The sequence below is a fragment of the Diaphorina citri genome, unplaced genomic scaffold, assembly GCF_000475195.1.
Source record: "Diaphorina citri unplaced genomic scaffold, Diaci psyllid genome assembly version 1.1 scaffold182, whole genome shotgun sequence".
Classification (NCBI taxonomy): Eukaryota; Metazoa; Arthropoda; class Insecta; order Hemiptera; family Psyllidae; genus Diaphorina; species Diaphorina citri.
This window is the reverse complement of record NW_007377619.1, coordinates 191,153-203,484: the sequence shown is the minus strand read 5'-3', so window position 1 is coordinate 203,484 and position 12,332 is coordinate 191,153. Positions and strand designations below refer to the sequence as shown.

General features: G+C 39.7%; 1 protein-coding gene across 1 annotated transcript in view; it reads left to right on the top strand.

Annotated features, from left to right (window-relative positions):
• Positions 1–12,332, top strand: part of LOC103505579 (tyrosine-protein kinase Btk29A-like) — an 18,447-nt gene extending 6,115 nt beyond the window's left edge. Inside the window, exons 3-5 of the mRNA XM_026820882.1 lie at positions 507–584; positions 10,840–11,101; positions 11,587–12,332. Of these exons, the coding sequence (XP_026676683.1) occupies positions 507–584; positions 10,840–11,101; positions 11,587–11,939 (693 nt within the window). The 3' untranslated portion in view covers positions 11,940–12,332. The remainder of the gene's footprint in view (positions 1–506; positions 585–10,839; positions 11,102–11,586) is intronic.

Below are 12,332 nucleotides of genomic sequence, written 5' to 3'. Positions count from 1 at the left end.
TAATTCCAGCTGTGTAATTTCCATTTGTTTTCCCATCTCTTCCCTGTGTACAATATGGTCATTTGTGAAAATATACAACTCTAATACCAAGTGTAGAACGAACTCTAATACCAAGTGGCCCTCGTTTTGCACTCTAATACCACGTGACTTCTAAACTTGAGTGCAGAAAATTCGGGAACTTTAGAACTTTTTCAATATGAAAAATATTTCCAATATAAACCCAAAGGCCAACTAGAAAACCAAAGGCAGTATCTTGTAGACAACCAGCTTTAAGGGCCGGGTTCACAAAGTGACTTTAAACGCCGTTTAAGTTTTAATCTCAGTTTAAGCAATCTGATTGGCTAAAAAATTTGTTTTGTTTTGTTTTTTTTTCTTGTAAACAGTCAGAAAAGGCTGTTAAGGAACGGAAATGCAATCTGCTCCGAATTTTTTGCACTCAAGTGTATTTGTTCAAGTGACCCCTCGTCTTGTCTCCCTCGTTATCACCACTGTTTCTATTCCCACAGGATGTGTTGGGGGGCACTAACGGGACCGGCATGACTAACCTCCACTGCCTTCTCGGCATTCATCTTCTTATCAATAGGGTAAACCACATTCTCTACGCCACTGGGGGGGTTTCCGATGCTTGCGTGCTTTGTATTCCATCTTATTGGGGATAATACTCTCTTTTTTTTAAACGACCCTGTTAGATCTTCCTATCAGGGATCCGCCTGTCAGATCTACCTGATCAGATCTTCCACGATATCCTGGTCCCGGCCTAAGGCCAGCCACTCAGTAACAGGTAGACCTGACAGGTACGTTTGATCATAATCAGGTCTACCTGATAGTGTGTGTATGTGTGCTGAGTGTGCTCATCAGGTATCAGGTAGACCTGCTAGACAGACCTATTCAGCCGTACCTGTCAGGTCTACCGGATAGTATGTGTCCTCATCAGGTAGACCTGCCAGGCGGATCTGATCAGGCGTACCTGTCTACCTGACAGTGAGTGGTTGGCCGAAGAGCAGCATGTCTTGTACTGAACTGAAATCACGCGACCAGATGACGTTCTGGCTCTGGCCTTTGTCTGATAGGGTTTTTAGGGGAAATATTTTTTTGGTGCCCTTCTACCTATGTATGTAAAGGTTCTTTCTGTGGGGTGGTTTTTGGTGCTCTTCTCTTCTCGTGCAGAATTTTGTTGGTGAAGTCTGTCTAACATTGCCTGGTACTGATACTGTATATAAAACAAAGACAAGAGGTCTGAAATTCTGAATAACATTTCAAACTGATGAGCCTCAAACTCTTTGTTTTTCCATCAATTTGATGTCTAGTGGTTTGTATTATTGTCTCTCACCATACAGGCTTCACGGTCATGGGCTCAAACCCCATCTGATGCTAACAATGTCCTACAAATTGCTTTGTTTCAGGATATAACATTGTCATTGTCCTCTATTTTAATGTACTTTTCTACTTTTAGATTGAGTTGGGTTTGATCAAAATATTTCGGCATAGAATGTTGTTCAGTATTTGTGAGTAGTGTAAAGCTTTGTGAGGACAATAATTGAAGAGCTAGTTGAAATCACAACAAAACAGGAAAGCCAGGATCAAGCATTAAGTTTTAATGGAACCAAAGTAAACCCAAGCTTGTTGTGACCCAGATAAAAGAGTTTGTTTTGAATATTTCGATCCAAACCCAACCAATAATTCCAGCTGTGTAATTTCCATTTGTTTTCCCATCTCTTCCCTGTGTACAATATGGTCATTTGTGAAAATATACAACTCTAATACCAAGTGTAGAACGAACTCTAATACCAAGTGGCCCTCGTTTTGCACTCTAATACCACGTGACTTCTAAACTTGAGTGCAGAAAATTCGGGAACTTTAGAACTTTTTCAATATGAAAAATATTTCCAATATAAACCCAAAGGCCAACTAGAAAACCAAAGGCAGTATCTTGTAGACAACCAGCTTTAAGGGCCGGGTTCACAAAGTGACTTTAAACGCCGTTTAAGTTTTAATCTCAGTTTAAGCAATCTGATTGGCTAAAAAATTTGTTTTGTTTTGTTTTTTTTTCTTGTAAACAGTCAGAAAAGGCTGTTAAGGAACGGAAATGCAATCTGCTCCGAATTTTTTGCACTCAAGTGTATTTGTTCAAGTGACCCCTCGTCTTGTCTCCCTCGTTATCACCACTGTTTCTATTCCCACAGGATGTGTTGGGGGGCACTAACGGGACCGGCATGACTAACCTCCACTGCCTTCTCGGCATTCATCTTCTTATCAATAGGGTAAACCACATTCTCTACGCCACTGGGGGGGTTTCCGATGCTTGCGTGCTTTGTATTCCATCTTATTGGGGATAATACTCTCTTTTTTTTAAATGACCCTGTTAGATCTTCCTATCAGGGATCCGCCTGTCAGATCTACCTGATCAGATCTTCCGCCACATTCTCTACGCCACTGGGGGGGTTTCCGATGCTTGCGTGCTTTGTATTCCATCTTATTGGGGATAATACTCTCTTTTTTTTAAACGACCCTGTTAGATCTTCCTATCAGGGATCCGCCTGTCAGATCTACCTGATCAGATCTTCCACGATATCCTGGTCCCGGCCTAAGGCCAGCCACTCAGTAACAGGTAGACCTGACAGGTACGTTTGATCATAATCAGGTCTACCTGATAGTGTGTGTATGTGTGCTGAGTGTGGAGTCGATTCTTTGAGTCGAATATTTGAAAAGAATCGAATCGTGGTATTCGAATATTCAAAAAGAGTCGAATATCCCATCCCTACTTTAATCCTATATTTTAAATAATTTCTCTTTATTAACTTTATTTTTCCTGGCTCTTCTTCAAATTTTTGTTTACCGTTTTACAATGTTGCCAGGGCGTCCAAAGGGTTTTAAGCCCCAATACTTTCATAACTGTGAGACAGGTCTCATCAAGTATCATGTCGTGACCATTATGCCAGCCACTCAGGCTTGATCTGAAAGACCCATGTAGGTCTCATACCGTCTTAGGGACCTCGGTCGGAAGCTTTTCCGCCACACGTTTCGACTGTCAGTCAGACGGTCTGAGCGGGCCGGTTTCAGCGCTGGATATGTTGTACCTACTTGATTTCTATACCCCAGAGGATACTGTGGTCCGCGGGCCACAATTTTAACATGCCTGCTCTAAGGTATCTAATTTATGAATTTATAGCTCTTATAGAATAGGTACTAGGTATAATTGTCGTGATAATAGAGCTCTGAGCACGCAGAATATTTATCATTGGAGAGAAGTAGTGGTCAGTGGTCAGTTCCCAGGTAATAACTTAATATTGAACTTCGATATTTGCCAAGGGTCCGTCTCATGTGTTAGCCTTGTCTTTGGTCCAGCCAGCATTGTAAGTACTGATATATGGTTGTAGCCTTATCACAACATGCCTTACATGTCACTAAGTGCCTTTGGCGTTATTGCACAGTGCAGACTTTTGTACGTAAGACAGGCTATTTACATTAGTATAGCCTTTGAAAAGGGTGGGGTAGATGTCTAGCTGATGAAACCCCAGCTCAACCTTGCATTTGTCAAACTTAAACCTTAAAATACCTACAGCCTACAGTTGAGGATCTCTACTGTTTTACATGGTGACCCTACATTACCCCACATTTTTTTATTTATTTTTTTATTTATTTTTTTATATATAAATCAGAAATCAGGATCAATTTTTTGGAGAAATCTGGAAAGTTGGAAAATATTTTTACAAGTGTTCCCACTTTCAAGGTAAAGTAAAATTGACAGCGTTTTAGTATGCTCTGTTAGACTTGATCCACCTTGGTTTAAATAAATTTCCGGTTGTGTCTTCAAGAGCTCAGTATACCTAAGTAGTGCTTTATTTAGTCTGTGAACTTACCCCATACACAAAAAGTCCACTCTGAGGCTTAGGTGTAGAGGCAACAGCCCCAAAAGATGGGTTAGTCTGTGAGCTTAGAAAAAGTTGTCTCATTATGGTATCTGTCATTTAAAAAAATGCCCGAGCTTAGTGAGTTAAATATAGAAACAAAGTATTCTATTATAAAAATATTACTGATTTACACCACTTCGGTTTGAATAGATAATAATGCAAACATGGATATTATGTAATAATGCACTTTTCTAACGACAATATAATCTGTACCGTGTTCACAATAAAATTATCTTCAAGGTGTATCTTGTATCATTTGTGACAGCGGTGTCCAAATCTGAGATCATTAGGACCCATCTAAAATTTGGTTGGGTTGAAGTGCTTACTGCTTGAGAACCCTGCCATCATACACAGAGAGCCCACTCCGAGGCTTAGGTGTAAGGGCAAACAGCCCAAAAGGATGGGTTAAGCTTCTACGAATCTACGAGAACCCTGCTATAAAGCCCTGAAAAAGTTCCAAGTAAGCAGTCATTTCTCGGTCTTTTGGGTAAGTCCAAGCGTGATATTCTTTATGCTCACAACTTGTGATATTCCCACTTCTCGAATTTGTTAAAATGTTCAATCAGTTTGTGCATGGTCTGCAACCACATTTTGAAAACTGCCATGTTCAGATCTTTGTTTTCTGATTCTGAGCATCTCAGGAAGAAAAAATACGTATCAATCTCATGGCTAAAAATAGCCCGACCACGTCACGGGTTAGGTTTAATAATCGGTTATAGACCGGGGTTATTTGCTATTATTAGAGGATGGTTATTGATTACTCTACCTCTACTGTTTTAAGTTTTAATATTTTACCCTATTGTACCTACCCCATAGAGAAATTTATCCAAAAACTTTTTTTTTTTTTTTAGAAATCTCGAGTTTTGGAAAATATTTTTACGTTTTTCCTACTTTCAAGATTAGTAAACTGACCAGTAGATTCTTGGTAAGCCCTGTTTAGGCTTGATCCACCTTGGTCTAAATAAATTTCCACTTGGGTGTAAGAGCTCAATATAAGTAAGTAGTGCTTAATTTGGGCTGTGAGCTTACCCCATACACAAAAAGCCCACTCTTAGGCTTAGGTGTAGAGGCAACAGCCCTAAAAGATGGCTTAGTCTGTGAGCTTAGAAAAAGTTGTCTCATTATGGTATCTGTCATTTAAAAAAATGCCCGAGCTTAGTGAGTTAAATATAGAAACAAAGTATTCTACCTATTATAAAAATATTACTGATTTACACTACTTCAGTATAAATAGATAATAATGCAAACATGGATATTATGTAATAATGCACTTTTCTAATGACAGTATAATCTGTACCGTGTTCACAATAAAAAATTATCTTCAAGCGTGTATCTTGTATCATTTGTAACAGCGTTGTCCAAATCATTCTAAGACCATGACCCAGTGTCCAAATCTGAGATCGTCCATCTAAAAGTTGGTTGGGTGGAAGTACCCACTGCGTGAGAACCCTGCCATTGAGCCTTGAAAAAAGTTGAACTGGGCAATCATTTCTCGGTCTTTTAACAAAGTCTAAATGGTTGGTATTCTTTATACTCGCAACTTTTGCAGATATTCTCATTTCTCAAATTTGTTAAAATGTTCCCTCAATTTTCATGGTCTCCTTCTTCAAACACATTTTGAAAACTACCGTGTTCGGATCTTTGTTTTCTGAGCATCTCAGGAAGAAAAAAACATACATAATAACGCCGGAGGCGTTTTCTACCACCTAACCCTTAGAGCTCCATTATTATGTGGTCAAAATCTCAAATAAATGAGGATAAAATTCCAAGCCTCGACTGGGATCGAACCCACGCCCTCCTGTTTACCAGGCGAGCGTCTTGACCACTACGCTACCGAGGCAGGTCACACTCTCCAAACTTGAAATACTCCACATGCGTATATTGAGTGAGCACCAAACATCTCTAGTTTCAAATTATCTTCTCTCATCTGATGTTTACCTTGGTTATCCTCATCTCTCCTTCCCTCCTTTTTCCCTTGCGTTTCTCTCCTTTGGCCGTCTTTGTCCCTTTCCCTTTTACATCTCCTTCTACTCCCTCCCCTCCTTTTTCCTGTACTCTCCTTTTGACGTCTCATCCCTTTCTTTTTGTATCTCCTTCTTCTTCTTCTTCACCTTCCTTTTTTTTCATCTCCTCTTCATTTTTTCTCGCTTCTCTTTATGTTACACTCTCTCCTTCTTCCCCTTTTGCTCATATCTCTCTCTCTCCCTTCCTTCCTTTTTCGCCCATCTCTCTCACTCTTGTCTCTCTTCTTCATATGTATGAAGTGTGTGTTTATGAGTTGTGACCTAAATCTGCGCTAAAAGAGCTTTTACATTAGGAACATTACACGGGCTAGTAGACTCAACCTGACAGCTTACAGCTTATTTACCTACGGACTCTAGGGAAGGGTGAGGAAATATTAGTCCCCTCTCATGTATGTACTCGTATGCTCATTGCGCATAACTCATAATAAGATTAATAAGCTTCTTTTGAAATCTCTTTTTTCCGAGTGCTGAACCGCTCTTCCAAACTCAATAATGCCGCCATTGGTCGCTTCACGATTGAAGTAACCACTCAGTTGTCCCTCATCTGATGTTTACCTTGGTTATCCTCATCTCTCCTTCCCTCCTTTTTCCCTTGCGTTTCTCTCCTTTGGCCGTCTTTGTCCCTTTTACATCTCCTTCTACTCCCTCCCCTCCTTTTCCCTGTACTCTACTTTTGACGTCTCATCCCTTTCTTTTTGTATCTCCTTCTTCTTCTTCTTCTTCTTCTTCTTCTTCTTCTTCTTCTTCACCTTCCTTTTTTTTCATCTCCTCTTTATTTACACTCTCTCCTTCTTCCCCTTTTGCTCATATCTCTCTCCCTCCCTCTCTCCCTTCCTTTTTCGCCCATCTCTCTCACTCTCTTGTCTCTCTTCGTCATATAAAGTGTGTGTTTATGAGTTGTGACCTAAATCTGCGCTAAAAGAGCTTTTACATTAGGAACATTAGGAAGGAAGGTGAACGCAAAAATTTTACATTAGGAACATTACACGGGCTACTAGACTCAGCCTGACAGCTTACAGCTTATTTACCTACGGACTCTAGGGAAGGGTGAGGAAATATTAGTTCCCTCTCATGCATGTACTCGTATGCTCATTGCGCATAACAGAACTCATAATAAGATTAATAAGCTTCTTTTGAAATCTCTTTTTTCCGAGTGCTGAACCGCTCTTCCAAACTCAATAATGCCGCTATTGGTCGCTTCACGATTGAAGTAACCACTCAGTTGTCGTCATGAGACTGAGTGCATCCCGTATTCCAAGCTCAGAGTTGAAATAAGATCGGACTCTGTCGGGAAATGAACCCGGGACCTCCGAAGTGCAAGCCTAGTATGATACCCACTCGGACACAGGAGTTGTCTGTAGATACCTACATTTTATCAAGGTTTTTTTTTTTTCTCCTCCTCCTTCTTCTTCTTCTTCTTCTTCTTCTTCTTCTTCTTCTTCTTCTTCTTCTTCTTCTTCTATCTTCATTTTATGAAGTCCTTATTCAATTATTTCGCAAGGGAATCCCCACACTTGATCTGCTGTTTATGAGTTGCGCGATATACTCTCATTTCTCAGCAAGACATGGTGGAATACCTACCATGTGCTATCGGTACGATCGCTAAACTAATTGACTTATATGACAACCATGACGATCAAGTATCGACGTAATATTATAGTACTTGGGTTCAGCTCTGGGATTTTACCCATGTGTTAGGTCAATGGGATTCTAACCGGCAACACGTTTTATGCCATAGCTGAATACTACTGTGCCAAGTTCGAGCGATTTTTGGCTGAAATTTAAAGGCCTGAGAATTGCGAAATCTTTTTGAGCTTTTTCAAAGACTTGGCGTTAAATAGCGGCCGAACCGTACATTTCTCGAAGTCCGGTTTGCGGACATTTTCGATCATCATGAAATATCGAAGTTGTCTGCAAAATTTGAACGACCTGTGGCTAAAGGTAAAGTCGTGAGAAGCGCTAATTTCTTTTGAGCTTTTTCCCTGTATAGCCCCAAATAGCGGAACTTTGGTGCGGAATAACGGCGGAACCGTGCCTTCTGGAAACAAGGCCCAAGGATATTTTTGATCTGTGCCCAATCCTTTATTTGCATGTCATTTTCCTTGTCCCCATAGGCTATGAGCTATAATTTTACTCTCTTCCTTAGCGCAGACTAGGTGTTATCTCACACTCATTAGTCCTGTAATAATGTGTTGCATCTTCAAGTTACCTATACCTCGTGTAGACTTGAAAGTATTTCCTCTAAACAAATACTCGCAGATGATGCTATGATATTCTCCCAAGTATATTATTAAGTTACACTAATAATTGGAAGTTAAATTAATTTAATTGTTTAATTAAACACAACTAATTAGGGAATGTTGCCGGTAATTATCTCTCCTCCCACCCCTATAGTCAGTAGAGATAGGGGTAGCAGGTGATGAGGGGAAGGCGGCTACTCACAGCGGTTCTGTCTTGATGACCTTGAGACAGCTCAGTATGTTACCTGCTTTGTGGTCCTGGCTTTGGCTCTCTTGTGTGCCTTACTCCTTACTCGGAGTATTCTACTATGAGAATTCCACTCGGAATATAGTCGATGGTGTCTAATGCACTCATTAGTATACACATACGATGGCAATCTTCTAGTATCTACAGTCTCTGGTATCTATTATTCAGTCTCGTGAGAATCTCATAGTGTTTTTGTTGATTCTTTCTTTGTCTTGGTGTGTTTTTCATTGCGAGTTGTGCTTAGCGTTCTGTCAGGTGTTGCACACGATTTGCCGTGAGCCGTGAGTGTTTCTGTAACGTCTCTCCCTTTATCTATCGGGTTTCTCAGTGATTTTTTAGTGTTTTTATTTTCTAATTGTGATTTGTTTGTTTTTATCTACTATTTTTTCATGGAGTAATTGAAGTACATCTTATATTATAAGAACAATATTTTATAAAAATCTTTTTTATTATAAAATCTATTAATGGCCAATTTATTATATATATTCTTAGTAAGCCTAATAAGTTTTTTTGTTGTTATTGTTATTTTTAATAATAAATTTGTGTTTTTTGGTTTAATTTTTCTTGTCAAAAGAACGACCAGAACTGAATGTGGAAAAGTGAAACCGATAAACCAATTCAACGGATTATTATTACCGGATGCTGAACGTGATTGCTATCAGAAGCGAAGACCATTCTGTGTCGAAACCGAGCAATTGGTTCTAATGTAGATATAGGTTTCGTGTATTGTGTCTCTTCTCGTCCCGTCTTTGAATTTTGTCTAATTAGGCCAAGCCCTAATCCGCCCTTCGTTTTCTCCCATATTCATGTAGTCAGTAGTGTCAGACACAATTTACTGAGTGTTACAGTTGTATACGAAAGATAAAACCCCTAATGTCGGTAGCAATTTGTCTCACGCTTTTATTTCCATCCCTCTATCACCCTTCTTCTGCCTCTTTCGTAACGACTGCCTTCTCCGTGGCTATCCCTCGCACCCTTTTCCCCTTTATTCCATCCCTACCTATGTGATACATGTCCTGTTTTGCTACCTATATTTCCTGCCTACACAATGTCTAGGACCAGCGCTCTATGTACATACCTGCCCATGTGCTTTAGATGGGTGTATTCACCCATGTACTTATGTATGTAAATATATGTATCTGCGTAGTCATTTATTCCATACCTACGTCTCTTTGTTCTGCTTTCCCAGCGCGATTTCAATTCCCCCTCCCATTCTGTTTTCTCTAATTCCCTTCCCTTTGCCTCCCTCTTTTTCCTTCCCCCCACTCTTTTTCTCTGTCCCATTTTCCCAATATTCCTCTCCCGTTTCTCCTCTTCCTCCTCCTTTTCCCTTCCCCTGTATGTAAATATATGTATCTGCGTAGTCATTTATTCCATACCTACGTCTCTTTGTTCTGCTTTCCCAGCGCGATTTCAATTCCCCCTCCCATTCTGTTTTCTCTAATTCCCTTCCCTTTGCCTCCCTCTTTTTCCTTCCCCCCACTCTTTTTCTCTCTCCCATTTTCCCAATATTCCTCTCCCGTTTCTCCTCTTCCTCCTCCTTTTCCCTTCCCCACCTCTTCCTCTCGATTTGGAAATTTTCAACCCCCACCACTTTTGAAGGTTCAGTCTATATTTAGTCATCGCTGAGATAACATCGGCTGTCTCTCCACCCAACTTTTTGCGTACTTTGGAGATTAAAAAATATTTTTTATAAATATACAAATATTTTTATTATTTTTTAAGTTACTTATAGGTAGGTAATAATTATAGTTTCATTATTTTACTTTTAATTTTTGGGAAATTCTTGCAATTTGCTGTTGAGTAGTTTGGCGGCCAAGCTTTTCTGTTAACTCTAGATTTTTCTTCTTTCTCTGTCCCTCCCACTGTCCCTTTGAGTGTAAGTATTCCAGTCTATTTTTAGACTAGTGTTTTCCCTGAGGGCTTCATTTGGGATTTTACCCGACTCTTCTTCACCTGTTTTTATGTCTCTCTTGTTCCCTTGAGAGTCTGGTATGCCTTCCTCTTCCTTCTTTTTTCTATCGACTTTTCTGTTTTTAGTTATCTAGCTTTAGCCAGATTTTGTTTACTACCTCTACCTAGAAATAAAGAGGACATTAGAGAGAAAAGAAACAAAATGAGGGAATTTAGGGGTCAGAATAAAATTGGTAAAGAAAATTTGGAGTTGAGTTTTTAGGGTTAATGAATTCCTAGATTATATCAATATTGTAATTCCTTACAAGCAAAGAGGATCTGGGGGTAAATGGTTCACAACAAGCAAAGAGGATCTGGGGGAAAATGGTTCACAATAAGTCGTCTGAAGTTTAGAAAAAATCCACCCAAAAAATCTAAAAACCCTTAATATTGTACAAATGCTAGATAGGTCTCATACCCTTCTCTCCCCTTCCCTTTCTCAAAGGCCTCGACTATATTTTCAGAGGAAAAAAGAGCGGGGTCGCATCCCTTTGGAGAGCATTTCCGTGGTTGAACGGGCCAATATATCTCCAGATGGGGGTCAAGGGTTAGACGACAGTAATTTGGACACCAACAATCTCCTCAACGGGAGTACTGTGGGCGGACAGACTGCGGGGTTTTCCATTCAGATTTGGTACACCACCCCGGGGGGACAGGATGTCATTCTATATCTGATCACCCCGATCGAACAAGAACGGCAAGACTGGCTTCTGGCTCTTCGAAATGGTGAGTAGTCATTTCATTTTGGCCGGCAGAGTGAAAGTGATCAATATGAGTTTAAAAAAAAGTTTCCTCTCAGCCTTACAAGCGCTAGATCACTGGATCCCCGCCCGGAGCGAATTCAATACATAAGGTCCGTTTTCGAAACGGATAGCTTTCTCCTATCCTGTCCTCCTCTCTTCGATTTCGGCACGATAAGACTTTCGTTGTTACAGTTCCCTCTATCAAATCTCCTAAAAAGAAAAGAAATATCAAACTAACCATTTCCTCAAAAAAAAAAAACAAACAAAAAAAAAAAAAAAAAAAAAAAAAAAAAAAAAAAAAAAAAAAAAAAACAACCCCCTTTTTTTTTTTTTCCCAAACCAAAAAAAAAAAAAAAAAAAAAAAAAAACAAACAAACAAACTAATCAAACCAAGCCCATTGTTTTATTTTCCCAAAAGTTAAAACTAACGAAACCCCCATTATTATTATTTTATTTATTCCCCCTCAGCGGTGTCCGACAACACTTGTCTAGCATCGTGGTATCATCGCGGTCTCTGGAATGGAAAGCGCTGGCTGTGCTGCAAGTCTTCGTCCAAGCTAAGCCAAGGTTGTGAAGCATGCCACAGTCCCGCCACCCTGGTATCGGGCACTGCCAATAGTTTGAACGCTTCGTTCACGTCACTCCGGTCCGCCAACTTTATCACAGGTGGAATCACCGTCACCACACCAGGTCCAGCGGTTGCGTCACCGGTTGTCACTCGTAAGTGTTTTTTCTTTTCTCTGCATCTGTTGGTTTTGGGGGTATTTTACTTTAAATTACCTAATAGTCAATTTCTAGCATTTGAAACCAACTGGGGCTAATGACATTCAAAGTCGTGCCCCTTTTAATAAATTTATAAAAAAGTTGAAACCAACTTTTGAACTGGGCTTTGGGGTTTGATTTCAAAATTTTCTGGCCTATAAAAAAGTCATTTTAAAGGCCTAAACTGAAGCTCTTTTTCTCAAATCTATTATGCTAATTTCTGCTCAATTTTCGAAAGCTTTGTGGTCAGTGATGTTGTAGATACTTTACAGGTAGATGTGGCACATATTTTAGAATTTCGCATAATCCCTTGTAATTAATTCACTTGAAGATGTTAAACTTAACATAGGGCACTGATCCATTATATTTATCATTTGTATGATGTTAGTGCCCAATCCTTTATTTGCATGTCATTTTCCTTGTCCCCATAGGCTATGAGCTATAATTTTACT